The 25054-nt window shown below is 36.0% G+C and overlaps 3 protein-coding genes across 3 annotated transcripts; 1 reads left to right on the top strand and 2 right to left on the bottom strand.

The window, feature by feature from the left end:
* Positions 1-234: 234 nt before the first annotated feature.
* Positions 235-9803, top strand: LOC135633882 (ATPase GET3A-like). Its single transcript, XM_065143854.1, has 7 exons — positions 235-640; positions 791-912; positions 5524-5674; positions 7565-7675; positions 8876-9014; positions 9129-9244; positions 9316-9803. Exons 1-7 carry the CDS (start codon positions 380-382, stop codon positions 9490-9492), a joined length of 1077 nt encoding a protein of 358 aa, XP_064999926.1. The 5' UTR covers positions 235-379; the 3' UTR covers positions 9493-9803.
* Positions 9804-11568: 1765 nt separating this feature from the next.
* LOC135633883 (probable calcium-binding protein CML7) lies at positions 11569-15591 on the bottom strand. Its single transcript, XM_065143855.1, has 2 exons — positions 15103-15591; positions 11569-11837 (listed from the first exon to the last, which is right to left on the bottom strand). The coding sequence occupies exon 1, from the start codon at positions 15585-15587 to the stop codon at positions 15141-15143; it is 447 nt and encodes a 148-aa protein (XP_064999927.1). The 5' UTR covers positions 15588-15591; the 3' UTR covers positions 11569-11837; positions 15103-15140.
* A 158-nt stretch (positions 15592-15749) lies between these two features.
* Positions 15750-23739, bottom strand: LOC103979515 (kinesin-like protein KIN-1). Its single transcript, XM_065141178.1, has 19 exons — positions 23598-23739; positions 23357-23425; positions 22904-23061; positions 22723-22825; positions 22500-22543; positions 20428-20457; positions 20191-20313; positions 20075-20100; positions 19844-19925; positions 19721-19762; positions 19615-19648; positions 19412-19487; positions 17683-17831; positions 17519-17580; positions 17341-17453; positions 17178-17304; positions 16915-17094; positions 16691-16842; positions 15750-15873 (listed from the first exon to the last, which is right to left on the bottom strand). The coding sequence occupies exons 3-19, from the start codon at positions 23015-23017 to the stop codon at positions 15864-15866; spliced, it is 1467 nt and encodes a 488-aa protein (XP_064997250.1). The 5' UTR covers positions 23018-23061; positions 23357-23425; positions 23598-23739; the 3' UTR covers positions 15750-15863.
* Positions 23740-25054: the final 1315 nt, after the last annotated feature.

Here is a 25054-nt window from a genome sequence, read left to right as displayed (position 1 = left end):
TAAAGAAAACTTACATGGAAATAATAAATAGTAAAAAGATAGAATTGGGTCTCATAATTTTTATTTTTATTTTTATTTTTTTGTTCCTTATAGTCACTGCCAATCTGAATGCCACGTAACCACCTCTTACAACCGATGTGATATTAGTTTTTTATTTTTCTTTTGCTTAATATTATTTTTAAAAACAGCAGCCCTATAATAAGTGCCCTCCGGATAATAATCAAAAGCCAATCTCATCAATCTACTTTAACCTGTATACTTGGTAGTCCTCGCTTTTCGTCTTCCGGTTACACCTACATCAAACGGCAGGGAGAAGCGTCGAATCTGTAGGAACACAGAGGGTGGGGCAGAAAAAGTGAAGGGGTTGGCCGTGGCGGCGATGGCGGCCGAGGTGGAGGTGCTGGAGGGGACGGTGCGGAACATCTTGGAGCAGGAGACGTTGAAGTGGGTGTTCGTGGGCGGGAAGGGCGGCGTGGGGAAGACGACCTGCAGCTCCATCCTCTCCATCCTCCTCGCGCAGGTCCGCCAGTCCGTCCTCGTCATCTCCACCGACCCCGCCCACAACCTCAGCGACGCCTTCCAGCAGCGCTTCACCAAGATCCCCACCCTTGTCCACGGCTTCTCCAACCTCTACGCCATGGTATTACCTACTAACCCTTTCTCTGGCGCCGCTTTCCGTCGACTCGTCCATGCGATCCGATCCAGTTTTCATTCTCGTTCCACGTTCCTTCTTGTTCTTCTGTTCTGGCGATCGTTGATTCCTTGACCCATTCTTGTCTGTCGGCTGCAGGAGGTGGATCCGAAGATGGAGGAGGACAATTTATCTGACGAGGGGCTCGAGGGGTTTCTATCGGAGCTGACAAATGCGATCCCTGGAGTTGATGAGGCCATGAGCTTTGCTGAAATGCTAAAGTAAGTTTTCTCTCGTTCCACTTGTGTTCTCTTTACAGGGCGCATATAGAAAAAGCAACTGTATATGTGCAATCGTGTAAATATTGGGCCGGACGTTCTCGTGCTGATGATTTAACTGATATTTGTGTTCGCTTTGATTGCTACATCAGATAGCAATAGGTTTTTATTCTTCACTACGTATATTACCAGCATGGAGGGTTACCGAGTCCAAGTGCAATGCTTATCAGGCATAAATATGAAAAAGAGTGATCAATTTTAGACTTTCTATTATGATTTTGTTTCAGACCCTTGGTTGCTTATGACTGAAACGTTTACCCATTGTGGCACGATTTAATAACAAATTCTCAGTGTTCAAAAGTGAATGAATTATATGTTAAACTAGTTAAATGCAATGCAATTAGTCTTTTATGTTTAACTAGTGCTATTGGTTCAACATTTTGAAGCTTTACTTGTTGCCTTAGCGAGCAGTGTGAAAAACCAAATATGATGCCAGTGAACAATTTATACATGTAATGTAGCATGTAAAGGAAATCATTCTCATTTCATTAAACATGCTTTGTGTCTGGCTCTGATAATAAGAGAACAAATTATTTCATCAGCATAGGGATCTAAGGAAATGTGAGACTGCATTCATTGTTAACATGTTCGAATAACTTCTAGGAGAAAAACTGCATTTTAAGTATTAATCTTTTTTAACTGTTTTTTTGTTCTCACTTTAGAACCAATTAATTCTATATGATGGTTGATAAGAGTCATAAGACCACATGTTCATTCACCAAAAAGGTTTTGAAACTATAATCTTTAGCTTCTTCTAAATATTTGATTAATTTAATTTTTTTTTCAGATTAACACTAAGTATATAAATGTAATTTTAGTTATATTAAAAGAACAATTGTGGGTTTAGTTAAGATGTATGAACAACATGATCCTATAAGTAAAAGTTTTAATTATTTTAGGTTTATTATTTGAGAGGTAGGGGAGATTGATAAATACACCATTTATAGAGTGAAAAAACTGGATAACTATAGTTGAGAGAGGTATCAATAGTTTTATGTAATCTCATGTGCCCTTTAATTAAAAGAATATGACAAGTGTATGGTCAACCATGATTTATGGTATGTTAGTCAATTAAAAAAAATCATATACAAAAAGTCATTTTAGTTGAAACTGACTATGTAAGATTACTAGAAAAGTTAGAATTAGAAATTGTTTTATCCATGAACGATTAGGTGTATCTCAATAGAGGATGAAATATGGGAATACTAAAATGGTATAGACATGTTCAATTGAGACATATGAAACATGCTATAATTAGAAGAGATGACTTGATTAGGATTAGTAGTTTGAAGAGAGGTCCTGAGAAAACTTTATTAGAAATATTTTATAAGAGATTTTTTAATGCTCTTGAGTCTTGATATAACTGAAAATATCACCTCTACAGACTTTGATGATGAGAAAAGATCAAATGTAGCCAGACCCAATAGTTTGGACACTTTGACTTGTTCTAGTCTTTGTTGATGCTTGAGCTGCTTTGTAAATGACTATTAATGTTCTATAGGCAATTTGAGACAATTATCAGTTGGAGTTTACCCTCAGGACAGGTTAGAGTCACCCTATGTCTAGAATCTATGTCAAACGTTGCTAATTTTTTATTGTTCTCTAAGATTTCCAGAATAAATATTGTTCTCTGTTATATGGGTTCAAGCAAGGGTCTTATCCAAAACTGCAGGCTACTTGCTGTGTTGAATATTCTTCAAGAAAGTTCATTGCCTTTACAGTAATCACAATAAGGTTATTACTCTTGGATTTGGATTTATAACTGTTCTCAGTTTGATGGGTATTCTACAGAATAAGAACCTGCTCTCCTCTATGGTAACATCAATTCTTGTCATAACATTAAGTGCAAATAGAAAGTTCATACTGTAATTTCAGTAGAACATACTGTTATGATGTGAACCAACCTTGGACCACTTCATATTAGTTATTTATAATGAATTACTCCGATAATTTCTCTTATGCAGTTCTCATCTTTTATATATTGGTTCTATTTTTTATTTTGAGAAGTTATGTATCCTAATATATATGAAGATAAAAGAATCTTTAACATGTGATATTGTTTTATTTAATTTTTTTTTGTCAATCTAATTTGACTGATCTGTTGAACCTGATTGTATCGTTTCTCTATCGTCACCATGCCAATGCCAATCTTGTGAACTATGCTTTAGATCAACTATTTGTCCGTAATGATTGGTGATAATCAAGTGAAGCAACTGGAGGATTTTTTTGCAGCAAATGCCTGGTCTCCTTGGAGATTGAAAGAGTCATCTACATCTTGGATGGTGGACGAGAAATTGGATATAGATTTGTTGGAAATTGGGTGACAACTATTATTTAGCAATGAAAAAGCCAAGAAACTTTCTAGATATGCACTGTAAAAGATGCACATCATGATGACTTCCAACATGTGAAGTGAAAAGAAAGATGAGGAAGCTGAGAAAGTGATTTGGGAGTGTCGATTGTTACAAGGATCTTGTAAAACAATTTCAATCCTCCATTTTTGGGACAAGGTGGATTTAGGACAGGAGAATTGTTACAACGTGTCTCACCCAGGGCCTAACTGTCCTTAAGTCAGTTATTTCTACCATCGTTGACATATATGGGATAGAACAACGCGGGGCAGCCTATTACAGCACGTTTCATTCTAAACGCACACTGTTTCAGCAGATTCCAGCTTATGGGGGCCCAGTTCAGTTAATATCCATCCCAATTCAGCCATATGCTTCAATGTAGTTCAGTTCAAGACAATTTGGAGAAGACCCAGATGAACTCAGGGAAAGGCATGCATGCTATACCACTCAAGAGGATAACAAGAGATGAATTTCAACTGTTGTAATTCTTATTTGGCCAGTTAACCATGGTACCAAACCAGTCATGACTTGTATCATGTTGGTTTTGGCTCTTGGCACTTTGAAGGACTGTACCAAGCTATCCTAGGTTGAACCATGTTGAAAACAACCGATATTTGGGCTTTTTCAGAATCAAGAATGTTAATGTAGGGCCAAATAGGCATTGGCTATGCTGATGCAGATGAGATAGAGTATTAGGTTGGGCCATATCGTGACATACACTAAGAATATCATGGCAGACAACTCCTTGGGCTGAAATAACTGAGGTAAGTTACCATTAGAACAACAGGATCAGCATGGAGTTAAAATTTGTCCTAATAGATTGATTAGGTATTCCCTTAAAACAGAATTGGCAGGAACATGCCTGTATTATGTGCCACTAAGACACGTAATATGGACTTGAATATACAAAATCAAAGAAGCTTTTTCATATTTCATGGTGTGCTGCTAACATTGGTAGAAGCCTTGCTAAATTTGTTGGACTTTTCTTGGGTGAACTACAGAGTGATGAGACTTCACACAATTTTTTTTGACTCTTTTTATTGTCTATAATCAGAAAAAAAAGGAGAAACACACCCCTAATTCTTACATGGGCTTTCAGAGACTCCATTTTGATATGGTGACTTCTTTTCACTGTTTGATGCTTACTTTATAGTGATTAGGCACTCCTGAAAGCTGCTGTGCTTCTATGCCATGCTAACACATAACTAGGAGATCCCCTCAAACCTTCCTGAATCCTTCCAGCACCACTAACTTTATTTTGACCTGTTAGCATCAGAGTGTTCCTATGTATAAAACTGCATGGAATTTTTACTTTTTCTTGATCTGTTAATGTTGATATGACATAAATCAATTTTTTATTGCAACCCAAAGGTTCTAAGATCTAATCACATGTTTATTTTAATTATTTGAAATTAGTTAATAAGTTGATCCTAGTTCACTGATTTGATCAGTCATTCTTGATCCGAGGTTCTGGGGAAATTCTAACTCAAATCTTTTTCATGTGAACTTCCAAAAATTCATCCTTTTAAATGTTCTAATCTGTTCTCTGCACCCAAGACTTGCCTACTCTTGTTTGCACTGCATCTAGTCATGTGAGTCAATTACAACCCACATCTATAGCCATATAGGGTGGCATTTCATATGTTATTTGTCAAGTTCGTATTCTTGCTTTCAAAAAACTGATTTTTCTGAGTTTTTTTTTGTTGCTTTCTTGTTTTGTGATGATCTAATCTGGATATTATTTTCTTAAAAGCGTGATGCCTTATTACATGTCTGATCTCTTTGCCTATTAGTTACCTTTTTGTTGAGCTCTTTGCTTCTCTGTGCCCTTTTTCTTGATGTCATATATTTATGTGGTTATCACTTTAATAAACTTTAGACCCATGATAATTTTCAGCTAATGATACCATTTTTCCTGTGTTATAATCTGATTGATATGTTTGAAAATTGTGGATGCAGTTGTGTACTTATTATTTCTGATTTCTGATGCTTATCATGTTACTATAATGTTTATTTGGAAATATTTTAATACGCTTGAAGCTTTTGTTACTATTTATTTATGATTTCTGAATTCTGATGCTAGTCACCTAAATATAATGGTTATTCTCTCAAGTCTCAGACTGTGGAAATCCTAGTTATCTTAAGCTACTTCCTGTATCAAGGAAACAAAGTACTAAAAACCACCTTTTTCTTTATACCACAGATTAGTTCAAACAATGGATTACTCAGTTATAGTGTTTGATACTGCTCCAACTGGTCACACTCTACGATTGTTGCAATTCCCATCAACTTTAGAGAAGGGTTTGGAGAAAGTAATGGCTCTGAAAAACAGATTTGGTGGCCTTTTTAGCCAGGTACTTGAACTATGCTTAGTTATTCGTGTAATATTGACTCTATGGCTCTGTAAGTTGTAAAGGATATATAGCTAATTGATGGTCTAATTTTGCTAAGAATAGCTTGGTTCCATTTCCTGTTTGTTTTTTAAAGCGTCAAATGTGAATATGATGAGCCAACACATCTTGCTCTATTAGCTTTACTTAGGTCATATATTAACTTTTTCCGATGATTGACATTTTTCTACCTCTCCAATCTTTTACCTACTTCTGAATTTCATGTATATCTAATTAAGTGTCTGCCAGCAATATAGTCTTTTACCTACTTAAGTCATTTTTTAGCACATTACATCAATATTTGGTGTCTGCCAGGTTGTAACTTGGTTCTGTAGGTTTATAACCCTGACTTGTCCCTCCTTGAGCCTATGGCGGGCAATAGTGGCTATGGGAGATCCTTAATTTGGTTGAGAATGTCAATAGTATAGTGGGGTAGTCTCTAATGATGATCAGATCATTGGCGATCTCTCAGCCATATAAAAATAATCGCTGGAGTAATATTGATGCATAATCTTTGATATTAACAATTTATTCTAGGTGGGTTTAACGATCAATAAGTACTTTGTAGAGTCTTTTGATACACATGGTAAAATTATTGTTGACAAGGGGGCATTATGTAGACTCACTGGATAGGTTGATAGATTCTCAATCATCTAAAAAAGTATCGTTATATTTCAATGTCTTAGTCTTCATAGTATGATGACATAGAAAATGGTAGTGCATCATCGATGTCCATATTGGTGGTCATGCAAGTATTTTACTAATCGATGTGAAATTCAAAGTGCAAGGAGATTACCCCACTGTAATACCAAATGATAAAAGGTCTGACCTTGCTCTAATGCCAAAGTGTAGCTTGTTTTCATTATTAGTCAACAACCTACTAAAGTTTGTCATGACTCAGTTGATGACCAATTGTATTTTTATATAGTTTTTTGTTGGTTAGCTGCGTTGCGACTGAGAATGACATGTGGTAAGATTGTTAAGGAAAAGTATCTATGGATACAAAAAAAATCATGTGAATGTCTAAAACCATTCTCGCATGTGGGTTTTCTTGAAGGTTTAGATGAGGGTCAGGCCACCTTCTTGCTAACCCAATTTAACATGCATGAGGCTTGGATCACTAGTCCTAAGGTTGGCCAAGCATTTGGTGTGGAGTTTGCAGATCATACAGTACAGAATGACCCACAAGTCACACATGTCAAAACTGGCATAGATGGCACTACCCAACCACTTACTCATATAATATTGTATCGTATATAGTACTCATTAGTCATTACATATTATTATCTTGTGCAACTATAAATTTTGTTTTAATATATGGAGTAAAATGTCTCAGATCAAAATGATATTAGAATAGTTTCTAGAATATCTAGAGCTTCAATTAGGAAGTTCAAAATTAAAGATACATACATTGATATAGATTCTTTAAAGTGTCTCCATAGTCCATATAAACATTTATGTTGTACAAAGTTCATGAACAGTCACAATTGTGCTATATCATTCAATTTTTTATCAGTTGATGAATGAGTAAATGAATTAAAATCTCATGACTTTAAATAAAGGATGCTTTACATTAAAATTTCAGTAAATGGAATTAAAACTCATTTCATAGGTTTCCAGAACTGGGTTGTTGACATTATCAGACAGATTGCATTTATCTTTCTTACTATGTCAAGAAATGGCTATATTTTTCTATCATGATAAATGTTTTCTATTTTTGAACTTTGAATATTTGCTTGTAATTCTTTGGTAATGTATTCTTTTTTCTCACTAACTTTCTTGCTTAGTATTGATGTCCACACTCTTTCTTCGTACTTCTCGCCAACTTACTCTGTTATTAAACACTGATGACAGGCTACTCGTCTTTTTGGTCTTGGTGATGAGTTCAATGAGGATGCAATGCTAGGAAAGTTGGAGGGTATGAAGGATGTGATTGAGCAAGTAAACAAACAATTTAAGGATCCAGTAAGATCACGTACCTTCCAGATATCCTACTTGTCTGTTGTGTAGCATCAAGAAAGTTTCTTAAATTGATTCTTAAGTTTAATAATCTTTTTTAGTAAACTAACTGGCCAGTAGCAATTGATGTTTTGTGTTCTATAGAAAAATTTGTTTAACATAGTTCCTGGGGTATCTTCGGTTCATTTATAATGAATAAGATAAGCATGAGTCTATGCATCTATGATCTGATCATGGTCAATTTAATAGGGAACCTTATATTTTCATCCTTGGTAGATTGGTGTACATGAGTGTATTATTGTACATACTATACATGTTGTTTGAACACATCATAATGTTCTTGATCCATATGTTGTTCTCTAATTATCATACACATTGAATCTTGATATTATTGTGCGTGTTTACATTAGGTGGTTACGCACCATATATGTTCAATGGGGAGCTCATCATGTGGGTGCAGTGCTCATTATGTGGAATTGTAGGATTCCTTCAGAAATACAATTGACAATAAACATCCTTCCGTCTCTGGAATTATTGATGTATCTGTGGACTTTTTTCTTTAATTGGAGGCCTTCTCGTGTTATTTTTATCAGCCAAAAATTATAGATGGTTGTTTGTTTTTTAGTTAGATGGTGAGCCTTGGTGTCACAGTATGTCTGCTCCTTTGCAATCTAGCTGATCAGATTTTGAGTCATGAAATCATCTGCTCATAGGGGTAAGGCTGCATGTACGCAGTCTGTAGACCTCATATTGGTGGCACTGCACTTCCCTTTTGTTTTGTTTGCTTTTAGTCAAAGAAGAAGCCTCTGTCATGTCTATTAATCTTCAGTCTAATATTTTGAAAGAAAAAAAAAAAGGGCCAGCAGGAGTTGTTCATTTTAGATGACGCCAACTTATAGTTGTTCTTTAGCTGAAGTATATAATTGGTAATATTATACAGATGATGTACTGATATACTGTTTAGGTTCATCATTTGGTTGCTTATAATCTAATATAACTGTGACAAGAGTACTCATAAAACTTAATTGTTTCAGTGGTGTGATAATCTATTTTGTTGGTTTTAATGCACCTTATGTCAATTGAAATGACTAGTGTACTCATAAAACTTGTTTCAGTGGTGTGATCATATATTTTACTGGTTTGAATGCACCATGTGTGAAAATCTACTGATTATTGCCTCCTTGACATTGTAAACTTTTGTGACAGGATTTGACAACATTTGTGTGCGTTTGCATTCCAGAGTTTCTCTCTCTCTATGAAACAGAGAGGTTGGTGCAAGAACTAACAAAGTTTGAGATCGATGCCCATAATATTATTATTAATCAAGTAATTTTTGATGAGGAAGGTGCGTATCTAGACTAAACTGCAAGTTGCATCTTTTGAAGTTGAAGCGTGCTAATTTCCACCAGCATATTCTAAATCTTATTCTAGTTCAGATCACTCATTTTCATTCTTGTAGCTGTTGAATCCAAATTACTGAAAGCACGAATAAAGATGCAACAAAAATACATTGACCAGTTCTACCTGTTGTACGATGACTTCCATATCACCAAATTGCCATTACTTCCGGGAGAGGTAGAAATTTCTGCTTGATTATTTCTAAGTTGACATCTAAGTACGAGACATCTATGATGTGGGTTTTGTAGGTCTGTGGGGTTGAAGCTCTTAGAAAGCTCTCTCAACACTTTGTTACACCATATAAGCCTTCCCTCACCAGGGGCACTGTGGAGGAAGTGCAACAGAGAATATCTACACTGAGGTTACAGCTCGAGGAAGCTGAATTGGAGCTAGAGAGACTGCAGAAGGGCAAAGAAGAGGCCTGATTGTGCTTCCTAATGAGTCAGTCAGGCTATAGGTGCTTGAATCTCTTTCAAAGATCAACAGAAAATGGTTGACAAGTATTTCCCAAAGCCATTGCAGTCGAGATTATCCCCTACTCGTTACAGGTAAGTTCATCAGACTTGCCTGGAACTTTTCTTGCTCTCATTTCTTGTTTTTGGACTCATGTAATCTCGGCACAAATATATAGTACGATTTTCTATGATAACCTTATTGCAGTTGTTCACAAGTAGTGTCCATTAGAATGTGATGTGATGGCTACAACATATTGATAAGCATATTTTTATTGCTTGAACATGGTATCAACCCATCTTTCCCTCTACTAGTTCTGGTAGTTTCATCTGTATAGTTTGACATTTTTTAGTGATTACGATTGGGTAGTCTTTATTTAGAACATAGTCATATCGCCGATAAATGATGCAGTAGTGGGAAGTAATCTACATTTTAGTTTTACTTATTAATGTGTAACCTTAACCCCATTAGAGTGTGTCGTGTGCTATCCTTGTCAACAGCCGTTCCCACGTCGCTTCTAGCCCGTTGTATAGTCTACTCTTTAAGTGCTGTTATTTTGTGCTGTACTCTTTATCTCATTGGATTTAATTCAATTTTGTAAACATTATTTCGTCTCATATTGGGAAATCATCAATAGAGTGATGATATCCAATATGCAAGAAAGAAATGACGATCAATTGGGGTTATGGTTTATCGTAAGTATCGGAAAAAGAAAAATAGCAATGCAAGCGACAAGATTTTCTTGTCGCTTAAAAAATTTATATTAAAATCTTTATAGTTATATTAAAATTTCAATCCTTATATTTAATCTCATTTATTTTACTGATGGAAGATATAGCATATGACAAACATATGTATGAATGATACAAAAATGATGGATAAAAAGGTAATTTTAATGATGATGATGATGTCGACAATAAGAGGAGGCAAAGTAGTGAGACATTTACATCGACACCGGAGGAGGGAGGTTAAGCATATGCATTAGCATCGCATTGTTTTACCTACTTTCTCTTTCAACGATGCGATGGTCGGTAAGAATAAAGAAGAGGTAGAGCAATGCAACGTTGGAGGAGGAAGAGGAGGGAGGTGAGGTATTTGCATCGGTGTCACACCGCTCTACCTCCTCTTCCTCTTCCGACGATATTATGATCGACAAGAACGAAGAGGAGATAGAATAGCGACACAAAGGAGGCACTACTGTACCGAACGATACGATGGTTGACGAGAATAATGAGGAGGCAGAGTGATGCAGTGCCAACATAACGAGAATGAAGAGGAGGTAGGGTGGTGCAACGTCAACGCAAATGCCTCACCGTTTTGCCTCTTCCTCATCATTGATGTTCAAATCGACATCGACAAAATCAACTATCACATCATTCTTATCGATCACCATCACAACAGTAATCCACAGTTTTATCATCCGTCATCAGTGTTGAAATTATCTTTTTACTTATCATTCGTATACATGTGGTATCTTCCGTTAGTAAAATCGATGATATTATGATAAACAAAATTAAATATTTTATTTTTATAACTATAAAAATTTTAATATAAATTTTTATAGTTAAAAAACCGAGATATTAAGAAGATCAAATTATAAAAAATAGTATATAATTAGCCCAATAAATATTACAGCTAATATATGTTGGTGGTGACAACCTTCTCAAAGGTGACGCCAAAACTAGTCACATCTGGCAAAAGATATCTTTTTAGTCGCAAGCGAACAGTTTGATTGTAAAGTCATATATAGAAGATAAAAAAGATGGTTGTTTGCAACTCTGAGAACCAGCGGGAAAATATCATTGACTTAGTATTGCTAGGATGAAGACTGCATAAATAAGCACAACTTTTCAACACATGCTTAAGAGCTTAGAAAAAATGAAATAAGCTATGGAGAAAATTCGTTGATTAATGTTCATATGGTGTGAATCTTACCTTATCTTACCTTTTAATCTAGCATATCAAAAAATCATTGACATATTGTTCTGGGTGTATAAACATGATAAAACTGCTCAAATGCACACGATTACAGAGTGATCATGCAAATGTAAGGTTCCCAACTCTGATGCATAACTATTTAGTTGTCACCACATGCAAAAAGCTACAGATACATTAGAAACAACACTGAGTCAGTAAAACACAATCGGCTTCAAGACATTCACTTGAAGAGTCAACCACCTAAGAAACTAAAATGTTAATTAAAGTATTGCTAGAACAACCATGTTTGACATAATGCTGGAGAAAAGCCACAACTTACAACCAACTCATTCATTCATGCGCAGCTCTTCAGCCAATTCTTTTGGTTGGAAAAGAAACTCTGCAGTAGTAATCGAAGTGATGAGAAGTAGGTATGTTAGTAATGTTGAGAGATTAGCAACTACAGGGCGGATAAAAAATTCAATACAGAACGTCATACTTCAGTTCATACATATACTTCAAATTTAATCAGTGTGGATGTGTACTAAATCAGGTATTTCTACATAAACAGGTGAGACAAAAAAGATGGTACCGATGATTAAAATATTGTGGTCTATAACTCTATATGTAGGCCTACGAACTACTTCTATTAAACCCAAGAGATAGTCTCCCAAAAGTAAAAGAAATATTATTCATACGGAAGAGGAAATGAAATTTCTTCAGATCTCTGCCTAGCAATGAGGAAGTTGAAGTGGAGAACAAAATATTTGCAAGAATGTTCTGTAAGAGTTTGAATGACTAAACAAACGATAGGAACACAATGAATTGATCTATGCATAACCAAACTCACAACATTGCAGGTGCTGTTGAAAGTTGTGTCACAATGTATGAAAATTGTGCCACCATCACAAAACTTCATTTGAAACAAAAGGGTTTCATCCACAACTCCCAATCACGATCATATCAGTAGTATGGACTATACTAGATCAACAAGACCTTAATCGTCCATGAAAATAATTGAAACATATTAAAAAATGAAAAATCATATGAAATTATTAAAAAACAAAAAACAGTACAATTTTTAGAAAATAAAGTTATCTTATACTAGATGATTATTTATCTTTTTTACTTTCATAATACATCTTTTCAAAAAACTATGAATTCAATGTGGAATTAATTCTAAGAAGATACATAGTAAATGTCTAATTTGAACCAAAGGAATCTAGTCAGATCATAACTAGATGACATTAAGTTGAAATTTTAAATTTTATTATGATTAATAAATAAAGGATAAGCACACCACAAGTCCAAGAAAGTCAACATGAAAATATTGAATTTTGTATGCCCAAAGGGCAAAAAGGCATGCATGAAGTCAATATAATGGAATTAAACCAGTTCATTCCTGATCTGAAATGGGAAGAAAATAACATGTTCTTCACAAAGTAAAACGGAAGAAAACTAGCTCACATATACCATAAAAATACGAGCATGTTGTATTTGACAGATTTTAATGCATTCAAGTTTTACAAATCAACTGAAATTGGCCAAAACTGGCCAACTCTGTGTATATTTTATTTCGACCATTATTAACCACTTCTAAAGATAGATAAGGCCACAAATCAGCAAAATTGGGGTTGGCGTCGGTTAAGTCAAATCTAGATCACGTGATACAAGTCGAGATTGACCAATATGACAATCTATGATATGCTAGAAAACAATCAGAAAATCTATTAGAATATGTTTTGGCAAATTGTTTAGCTATCACGAGTCATATTTCGAGTTCTAAGATGAAGGTGACAGGATTTTTAATAAAGGAAAGTTCACTCACATGACACCTTTTAATAATTTGTGAATATGATTGGTCGCCAACATTAAGGCATGGTAGTAACAGTATATATATTTATCATATAGTAAAGGATTTGATTTAGTTAAATCTCCTTCCTCTCAGCCACACAAGAGAAAGAGAATTCTTCCTTACTTTGATCTCCTTGATTCATAAAACTTTAATTTACCATCTTTCCTCTACTCTCATCAATAAAAAAAATCCCACAATTTTTCAAGAAAACCTTGGTGCATCAGAAATCAAAGATACAAGCATTGGAATAAGTTGAAATTTGCCCATTTAGTTTTCATAGCTAAATCTTGGAGTTGCACATTCATAATGGATATGTTGATTGAAGCAAATTCTGAGGCTTCATAGTTCATATGAGATATGCCAAAATTGCATTTCCAATATTAGTTTAGGTATATCATAATTGAGTGGACTTCCTTGGGTTACTAGGATATGCATCTTACTCTTTAAATGAAGAGGAACATAGTGGCCACTTACATCTGTTTGAGTTTACTTCCTGGAACTTCCACCATCCAATCATTGACCAAATAGTAAGTGAGAATACAAGACCATGTTCAACTTATTCCATGCTCTTTTTATTCTTGTTTCTGTATCGGAGGACTCGATCTCTTGATTTTTTTTTTCTTCTATCATCAGAAAATTACTCTAAATATTACTCCTAGTTTTTTAGTTTTTCTAATTTTTAGGTACTTTTGTAGAAATATAACTGAATTATATTTTTTTACTGCTAGATGCTTATTATTAATTAAAATGAGTTGAACAGAGAGAGTAGCAGTTTTACATGGTTTAGTATTAGGAGTCCTAGCAGGTCTTAACTCCTAGATAAAACAGTAACAAAGGCTGGCTTTGTGTTTTTTGAGGAGAGTGTCGGTTGGCCATTTATGAGCATTTGTGATCAGCAGGCCCTTTCATTCTCATTTTCTCTTTCATTCTCATTTTCTCCTTCCTACTTGTATCTCCACACTGAACTTGTCATCATACTTATATTAGATATGATCACCATCCTGGTATATATGAGGGTTAAAATTAGGCTAGATGTTTGTAAGTTTACCGTGGAAATTTTGCATCAATTAGTATCTGAAAATTTTTGCATGAGTCTGCATTTGGCCACAAGGGACAATAATATGCAAAAAATAAATAAATCACAAATGTGAAATAGGAAATGCATTCCATGACAGTATATACAATCATACATCCTCAGTCGAAACTCAAATTACTCACAGATTCTCCATGAGTGTTAGTAGGAACTCTACATGACCAATTATTTGCATTAGATAGTAAAACTCAAGCACCAATTATCTGTATAGTAACATTTCAAACACTTAGAAATTTCTTTTATCACCACTCACATAGAATAAAAGGTTGTTTTCCTGATAGTTCTTATGTTTTGTTACATTAGTCTACTTTGTCATAAGTGCAAAATAACTCAATCATCCATATGTAACATATAACAATTTAGCATAGGTTTAGGAAAATTCAAAATTATATTCCGATGACAGAAATATATTGTCTCAACAAGGTATATTATCAAGCATTATGAAAAATGTAAATCATGGCACGATCTGTAGAAATAAATGTTTCTGTTATTCTGTAAAATAGACAGATGCCATCAAAGAAAACTATAAGAATAATTTATCAACCTATGTATTGCATATGCATCTCGCATTTAATAGTCATGATGATAATACGACCAAATCCTAACCATATGTCAGACCAAACATAATCGAAGATTTTGTTAGGACCTCCAAAAAGAACATGCAAACAAGCCAAGATCTCAAAGAAATGGAACACAAGCACAGATCCACGACCATACCTGGGCCAGAAGTCATTGGATGGGATGGGATCGGTGGATCACTTGGCGACCATGCGAAGGATGAAGTCCTCGTAATGGATGGTGCCGTCAGGGGCGACCTCCACCTCGCGGATCCACTCATCGAACTCGTCGGGCTCAAGCTTCTCGCCAATGCTGGTGAGGACGTGGCGGAGATCGGCAACGGCGACGGTGCCGGTGGCGTCCTTGTCGAGGACGCGGAAGGCGTCACGGAGCTGGCGGTCGAAGGGCTCCGGACGGAGGTACTTGCGCATGAGGTCTAGGAAGCGGGGGAAATCGAAGGGGGCGGTGAGGCCCTCCGAGGCGGCGATCTCCTTCAGCTGGGTCTGCGTGGGGTTGCCGCCCAGGGAGCGCATCAGGATCCCCAATTCGGACGCAGCGATCCGCCCGTCCCCGTCCGCGTCGAACAGGGTGAATGCCTCTCGCATCGACGCCACCTGCTCCTCTGTAAGCTCCTCCTTCCCCATCGCTCGCTTTTCCTTCCCTCCGTCCCCCTCACCTTCGCTTTTTGGCAAGCACAAAGTGACGTCGGTGGAAAGCCACTTTAATCCTCTCGGCGCCGGGTCGGACCGGTTCGTAAAAATTGTTTCCCCCGAGTCCGCCTCAACAATTACAAGATCCGAGTCCGTTGCGAGTTGGAGCCCAAGAAAAATGACAATGAAAAACCATAAATCAGATTTTTTTTTTCTAACGTATAATAAGTGGCGAGGACGAGATGCGATCTCAGAATCTTACGGTGTTGATCAACTGTACCTTCGAAATATACAAACAAAAAATGTCAACCCGCGAAAGATGACAAAAAAGATTGACCGACTAAATTGATTTGAGTTCAATTTGTAACTGACAGAAGAGGATTGAATCGCCAGATGGAATATTTAAAGTTGAGTCGGCAAGTACGAGGTTAGTCACTTAAGTGGTAAGGAAAGGGGCGTGATGAATAGTTTAAAGAACACATTATAGAACGAGATAAATGAGTATGAAAGCATTTTAGGATTATAATTACATAGATAAATTTTACATCAAGAAGTAAGAAACACATTGCATATAATTAAAACAAAAATGTGCTACTCATGAATATGTTAATAATCATAATCTTATTATATATCATTATACTAATATGTACAATATTGTAATATCTAAATATGATAAATTATTTATATTTATTTTTTACTTTTATTCTTACCTACTCATAACACATGTTATATAACAAACTTTTCTTCCTAACCATCATTCTTACAGTAAATAAAATAAAATATTTAAAGCTTTAGCTCACGCTGAACTTAAGAGGGATTCAACTCCATCCTATCGACATCAGGTGGACTTAAATGACATTCCACATTTCAGATCATATATTTGCTATCTAGGGAAGCATTTTCCAAAAAAAAAGAATGGCCAAATATAAGATACTCAAGGGCATGAACGCCCAAATAAGCAGTTGTTTTCATAGCAAGATTGTCAAGCATTCAACAATATTTGCGAGAGTAAATTCTGTTTTTGCTTCTACAGCAGTCTAGAGTGGTTAATGTAGTAAAATTCTTCATCATATATTGCAGGTTGGAGATGATTTTACCTTCTCAGAGTGAAGTTAAATGAAGGTAGATATGAGATCAAAAGTTCTCTGGCTTTGCCAAACAAAGATGCATTTGGGACAGTGTTGGCATTGTTTAGAGCTAGCCGAGCAGCTGTGAGGTCAGCTTTCAGAGTATGATTCTCCATCATCAGCTGAAGACAGTAAGAGTACATTAATACGAGAGTTATAGCAACAATTAACCAGAAAATTTTGAACACGATTACCATGTCATTTCTGTCCTTAAGATCTTCAACTGCTTGATGCAATGCTGAAATTGTTCTGATGGTTACATCTTCAATTGCTGATTCAATTTCTTCAGTCGATTGAGGATCAAAGAAGATTCCCTCCAGTGTAAGCAACTCATCCAACATGTCAACATCTTCCTCATTGAGATTCTGCCTTAGCTGTACAAAATGATACATAACATGAACAGAACAGATTCCTGCAGACAGTATGTAAGGCTGATAGTACTTTTCTCACAAAGAACCTTTTCCAATAGTTTTTCACTTTTGTAGTCTAGAGATTCACAATCAATAATCTGTTCCATGTTGTCCTTTGCATCACTCATGTTGGCTCTTGGTGAAGATTTTAGAAGCTTTGCCCTGCAGTAAGAACTGATACTTATAGTGGATTATAGTTGACAAGTGGTTATTAATAATTCCCGAACATGCCTAGCTCCAAACCGAAGTGTGGAGAGGCTTTCTGAAACATTTGATGGGCTAGGCGAGCAGCAACAAAGCAAAGCAGTTCTGGAGTTTCCACCCTACAACATAAAGAGGTATGATAATAGCACCTGATGTCTTAATTTTAAACCATAGGGCAACTAACTAGTGCATCTTGCAGAATCCGGGTAAGTTTGGAATCCCTGTAAGGAATATGGTTCACTTTTCCTGCGAAAAAAGAAATAATTATAGCTGATCACCGCAAGAGCATTAGATATGTGGCACATTTTATAATGATGTTGTATGCTTGCTGAAAGAAGTCTTGTTTACCAGCTGTCAGAGCATTAATCACATTCCCTAGTGCTGAGAGGGACTTATTTATGCTCTTGGCCTCTTCAAGGACTATTCCACCAGCACCAGTTCTATCAGCTTTCTCAGAACCAGCTAAGTCCACAAGAACAATTTTTCCAGTTTTCGACCTGCTAGTACAATCGCATATTGTGGTACATCTGGTTATTCTTAATTTATTAAAAACCAGAAAAGAAATGCCATCACAGTTAAACTATGTGTTCCAGGATCCAGTGAGATTGGTATTTTTATCCCGGATCAAAAATTTCTTAGCTGTCAGGTTTTCTCTACCCCTTCCTATTCTAACAATAAGAACAACAAAACTTACAATCAAATTCTGTATGGATCACTTCGACCCATTGGGTCCAGATGGTAAACTTGAAACCAATGGCATCCTACGGTTGATTTTTCTGCAGATTGGCTGAGCCAGATCCATGAAAATTTATCCCAGGATGGGTTGTGTCCTATCTCAAAAACCTTTAGATCCAATGAAGTCAATTTATCTGAAGCACAGTCTTCCTCAAGCTGATCAATCACCAGCCAATAGAATCACTTCCATAGGCATGTTTCAACCTTATTCGATCTTAGACAAGTTATTTTGAGTCATGTTACATGCATCATTTAAATTGCAATTTTAAGGTATCATGCACATGTTAACTGTTGAGCTCATTCAAGGCTTAATACTCAGCTAAGTCAACCATGATGCTTCTAAGCACATTCACGAATGGTAGGCTCTTCAAGGATAATTGATTGTTCCATTTGAAGCTTGTATCCTTAGAGTATATCGTCGCTTGATTTCTATTTAAGTTGTTCATTCTTTCGCAAAACAAGTTTGTTATTTGGTACTGCACTTATCTTGATATAGTCATTAATATCAGTCATCAACAAGGTCAAAAGGTTTGTCATATAGGTTATTGAAACTGATACTGGAACAAATATATAAAACATTATCTGAGAAACTCATTATTACAAAAATTCTAAGATTAATTAAATCTCTTTCTTTCTTCTCTCTTCTTCAACCTCGGGATCCCTATTCTCCTTGCATTGCAAAATACCCCATTAGGGAAAATTTCCATATGAGGCACATGTAGTTTTAACTTCTAGGGTGTTCACATAGAAACTAAACTGCTTCTATGAGCAAATGCAATTTCCTTGTCTCAATTAACCTCTCGAACCATACGATCCAAATTTTGCTTTGGCACCAAAATTCACTTTCAGAAGAGCATGAAAAAGCAGCTTATAACTACTCTTAAACTCATTGACTCAGTAGTTTTCGATAAGAAACAAGCCCACTAGATATCCTTAAAGAGACACAGAAATAGGACTCATTTACAATGGTATCCAGATAAAAGAATATCAGATAAGGAATTTGACAAAAGAGTTGCATGGGCAAGTTTTATATTTATATTGTAAAACCATTGAAGAACTATATCACTAAAAGTGCTTGTTTACAATAGTTTTACAACTCAGAACAAGTAACTCGAGAAAACTTGTATTTCCTAGCCAGGCAACATAACTTGTTTCCATGGTCCCAATGGAAAACTAGTTGTTGAACATACAATCAAATAATTTTTTTGAGTGTAGAGAATCAAAACATTAAACCTTGGTTTTGAAATCTTAAGCATCAACCTATCCTGAAAACCATGTATATAAAAGCTAGTTCTAATAAAGGTGCATCCATGAAAGGTAAAACCAAACAAGCATAAATTACCTTCCATTTGTTCTAGATTCCTGCTGAACTGAAAATATGTAGACACAATGGCTCCTGCTACTGGCCAAATTCATTTCTGTGTATGTTTAAAGATCCAAAAATGACAGCTAAAATTGTCATAGCAGTTCAACATGTATTTACATAAAAGAATCCTGAAGATGCTTCAAAGATTAAAAAGCTAAAGCATGTAACAGAGAGGATACGTGTCTCACCAACAGCTCTATTGGCAATTCCATGCTGCATTTTATTTTCAAATATCAGCTAGTGAAAATTAATATTTTTTTCCGTTATTTCAAAAGGTGGTCTTACACAAAGGCACTGCAAGGCTTCTGTAGAGTTTGTGATTGGGATCTAAAAGCACATAACAGAGAACAAAGGTGACTATAAAAATGTTACTTTCCTATAGAAACATGTTCAACGGGTGTAGCTCACCTCAGTTGCTCCCAAAAGAAATATGCCTTGGCACTTATTCTCCTTAATTTGTATGTTATCCTTTGATAAATCAAAAAGATCCCTAGCAAATAGCAGCATGCCTTCTGATTCAGTCCACACAGACCATGCTAATACTACAGTCTAAAGTTACTTATTCTCTATAAATAGGTTCTAGACATATTAACTGATAAATTAGGAAAGTAATCAATTAATTCATCAGATGCTACCAACCTTATTTTGTCCATATAAATCTCAACCTGAACAAGTAAAGAGAGTATAATGATTAAACAGAATTGATACACAATGCTAGATATAAGATAAAAAAATTTAACAAATTGTTTTCACACCATTGACAACTTGACTGTCCACTTAGTCATTTCCACCAAAGATTGCAGGAATTCAAAAATCCCATCAACAACGCGTGGAAGCAATCCTTTCTTGTTTCGATCTCCATCTAAGACACCAAGGCCCTTTTAAATACAAGTTTATTCAGATTATCAGCAACTAATTGATTGACAATTGCATTACTTCTATTTCATCTCTCTTACAACAAAAGAGCAAAAAGTTTTTTTTTTTTACTTAACTTCCATGCTGTATGTTTTCCCAGCTCCAGTCTGCTCAATCACATTCAACAAATTGAATACTTAGTAACATCTTTGTTTATTACAGTTCAATGAATTAGTTTTCAGTACTATTAAAAGAAACAAAACTAAAGATATTCAGTTAGTCAGCTTAAATATGACCTGCAGTTAGTTTTGCAGTCTAACCAAGGTTTATATGCATAATAAAGACTAAGAAGTTGAAAGTTGGATGTTCTATTATGTGACTTTCGAACAGTCTTAGTTTATCTATCATTTGATGCATCAGAACTGCAAGGTGGTAAATCAATTCAGTCAAACTGAGTGAACTTTAAATGCATGAAATCATAAATGATGATCTATAGAAGGTGTCAGCTAGCCTAGCTAGTAAAGACTTTAACAGTATATCGCAAGGTCCTAGGCTCAAATCCTGCCTTCGCCACTTATCCTTTGTCACAAAAAAGAAAACATGATTATCGATAGGTATATAATTGAGTACAATAAATATATGCTCCTTCAAGTGCATTAATCATGTATTTTAAACATAATTGTGGCACAGAATGAGTTGTCAATGCCACAAATTATCCTTGCCTTTTATTTTCCTAACTAACTTATAACTTGTAATAATGTTGTATAAAGCAAGGTTTTAAATACCAAATGCACCGGTCTAATGCATGACTAGTACAGATACACCGATTGCCTAATCAAAATCCACATTGGGCGTATCATCCGGCAAGATTACCAAGTGCACTGCTTGGTTAGATAACTGATTTGGAGTTATACGGGATTGTAAACCTAGCATCCCATTCCAGTAATTGGAGTTCTATCTAAATTTTTAGTTTTTTTGAAAAAAACCTGCTCAAGAAGGGATGCAAATAATATTAATGGCTTTCAACAGTCATCAACCATCCTTAAAAGCTGTAGCTTCTCTTCTCCTATCTCCTCAGCCTCCTTTTTCAATGTCTCAGCAACCTCCTTGCATCACTGCCACCTCCTCCTCACGTTAGCGCTGCTATCTCCTTTGGTATGTTCACTATCTTCTCCTCTCCTCCTCCTCCCTTCCTCTATCATGATGTGATCACAAACCAGTATCAGTATCAAACCGGGTTTCTAAACCTTGGTATATAGACAGTCTATACAACTCATTTCCTAAGGTGATCATCAAGCAAAATTAGGCTTTATTTGAGCACAAATCTTTTATGATTAACTGATTACCATCACACTTGGAGATTTGAACTGACGATGTTTTTCTCAACATGTAAAGAATGGTAATGGCATACTATTTATATTTATCTACCTGAATTCCCTGCTCTGATTAAGCTGATCCTGGCCCAAGTTATTCTTTATAAGAAGCATTAGGGACACTGGTAGTTAAGTTATTTTCAACTATAATTTATCATTGTCCAACCACTCAGGATCCTTTCATATCTTCCTTTACATGATAGAACACTTTTAGAGCAATTATTTCCTCATCACTTTTACTAGATTTATTAGGGCTCATGAGATCTAAACTTGGAATCATTGTGATATCAATTGAACTAAGGATGTTACAACAGAATTAGCATGAGAGAAGACCATATCAAGGATAAAACCTCAAGTCAATATTTTTTTCCTAAAGCAAAACAATGATAAAAAAATAACTAGGAAAGATTCACCAGAAGCATGGTACTGTAGAATCATCAAGTTAAAAGTGGTAGGAGACACAGTAGCTTTCTACATCTCTTCACTGTCAAGGTTAAATTACGCATCAACCGGATGGTTATGGACTTGTGTTGTCATCATTTTAAGCACTTGTTCCTGTTCTTCAGGAGTTCTATTTCCACAGATGTTTTCTTATCACCACAAGTTCTTGAAGTACATATTGTTACTGCTGAGAGTAGCTCCAAAACAAGTGATTATCCAAAAAGTACCTAGTTAAAGTATACAAACTAATGGTTGCAAAGCTTAAAATGTGACATCAAAATAGAAGCTTCTACTTGCTAATGCAGCATATGCACATCAAAAGCAAAATAGTAAGGAAGGCTAGAGTGGCAATGTCAACATTGTGCACAAGAATGTTTGGCTCTGTTACATCTTACCTGTCCATAAGCGATAATGGTTCCATTTATTGCATTCACAGCCCCTGCTCAAGAAAACATTTGAAATACTTCTCAGATAAGGACAAAACTATGTATATTCCATGCTAGTTCGAAATAATTTGCTTTTCTAATCTAGGGAGATTTTTTTTATCATAAGAAGACTTGTCTAGAGCTAAACAAAAACCAAGCATACGAAAGTTTGCTCTCATGTAAGAGCAACAACCTTCAATTATCGACATAGCAAGAAAGTCATAGACATCTACTTGCTCAGAATCTTGATAGAAGACTCTGTCAAAGCAAAATGTAATATCTTCTTCCTTCTCATCCTGCAGGAAAGTAAGTAGAGAATTACCACAAGCTACATGCAATTAGGCAAAATGAATATTCAGGGAGGGGAATAGAACCTTGAATGTAAAAGACTGAGTGTTCAAAGCCTGAATGCAGATACTATCGCCATGAAGTCTTTTCTCACTAAGACTCAAGGGTCTAAACCTCACACAAACTGTTACATTGACCATCCCTCCAGTTTAGTGTATCCAGAGCATTCAAATTTCTCACCAGACTGCAATATATATTTCATACTCGATGAACTTGCAGCACTTAACATGATTTAATTGGCAGAAGCTCATTTGGTAACTTTATTAAGAAAAGGAGGAGGACAGTGATAGCATTAACTTAGTGATGACTAGGAACAAGTTGAAACATCAATACCAACATCTAAGCATGAATATATATTCAGATCTCAATTAGTAATACTTAATCTAGCAATTTTGGGGGACCAAAACCCATTTCCTAACTGCAGGCAAGAAACAAATTAAGAGATAGTGCATTAGAACGGAACAACAAGCAGCTAGAACCTGAAAATGGTTGGCCGGAAAATATCACCTCCGGACCACTACAATCTGATATGTGTTTCCAAGATCCTGCTACAAGATACAAAATCTAGGTCATGGCGTATGACAAAGTTACAAAAGCATCGGGTGAGAAATCATCGAGTTTCTGCAACTCCCCAACTAATAAATCCTAGCAAACAGAAAGCGTCACCGATCCATGAAAAAGAATAGAAATCAAAGCATCTCATCTGAGCACAACAAATACCACTGCTACTTTCGCTTCTTCCGGCACATTGGAAGATGATGGATTCGAGAAAAGAGGGGGAAAAGAAACGAAAGATCGATGATGAGAGGATTGAGGAAGGAGGAGAAATTAGGTTAGGGCTTCGAGTCGAGATCATACTCTCTCTCGATGAGTTCGAATGGGGAGTGCTTATAAGGAGGGAAAACGGGCTCCTTTCAATCGGTTCGACTCCAACCGAGTACCAGAATCGGGTTGAAGCGGGGTAGAAAGACCGAGTCGGCCCTGAAATTTATCACCGGCTTGGCTGGGGTCCATTTATCGGGCCTATGAGATGCGAGGGTTATCCTTCAATTCTTTTGATGGGTCATCGACTCTTCAGCATCAAAGAAATAGATGGTGATGATGTGATTCTCATGGTTTCTTGAAGTGTTAGACGGTGTCGATCTTAAATCCTATGTATTGTGATATGATAATTATATCTATATGGGTATATGCCTTCAGCGATATACCCATATGGCCAAGGATCCAAATGCTACTCTTAGAACTTTGTCCTGGCGAGAGAGTATAGAGTTGAGCCTATGATTTAGTTTGATTGAACACGAAAACTTATTAAGTCTAAACAAAGTATATAGAGTATAAAGGGCGAATTAAAATATATATATTTTTGAGAAATTCTTGTTGAATGTTTTAATTTTTAAAAATTTTCGTAGAGCATCCCCTCTTATTACATGAAATGATCAATTTACTCCTATCATCATCGAATCCGCTATCGCCTCTACCATCAGCTTCCCTCCCTTTTACCCCATTGAACCTATTGTCACCTCTGCGACCCTCACTAGACCCGCCTCACATGAGGAAGGAGGGGGCATAGCAGTGGTAACCATCGGTATCCTCGTGCAAGGAAAGAGATAGTGTAACAACGATGACCCTTGTGCGTAGGGGAGGGTTTGGTAGAGTCATTATCATCCCCCATTACACAAGGGTGAAGGTGAGGGGGGCCAAGGGGTGGAGATGGTATTAGATACAATGGGGCAGAGGGGAGGGGAGGCAATATAGTGTCACAAATGGTTATTGTGCACCCGCAACACCTATGTCAATGGATTGTTTATCACTTTTGTTTACTTGTACATATGTTTGGCAATGTGTTTTGCCTTGTTTTTATATGGTTTTACTTAAAAATTATAAGAAAAAATAGTTTACAAAGTTACAAAGTGATTGCTCACCATAATGGATAAAAGTACCCTTAAAATGACTTAGTTTTCGTGTGTCATGACTTATTTTCTGTAGGCTACGATACAAAGCCTCAGCTATCTTAGCACTCTAGAATTATTCAAGTAGCATGGGGTTGAATGGTGGTTTGGAATAGTGTTGGGCATTGATTAGATTTACAAGTCCCCACGTAAAGTCTATGGGAACTTGCCAACATGCCAAACATTCGATGAGTAATCGCTTATAGACTTATAATTATTTGTTTACCT

This window comes from Musa acuminata, chromosome BXJ3-3, assembly GCF_036884655.1.
Source record: "Musa acuminata AAA Group cultivar baxijiao chromosome BXJ3-3, Cavendish_Baxijiao_AAA, whole genome shotgun sequence".
Taxonomy (NCBI): Eukaryota; Viridiplantae; Streptophyta; class Magnoliopsida; order Zingiberales; family Musaceae; genus Musa; species Musa acuminata.
Note: the sequence above shows the minus strand (reverse complement) of the source record. Positions and strands in the feature narration are given on the sequence as shown.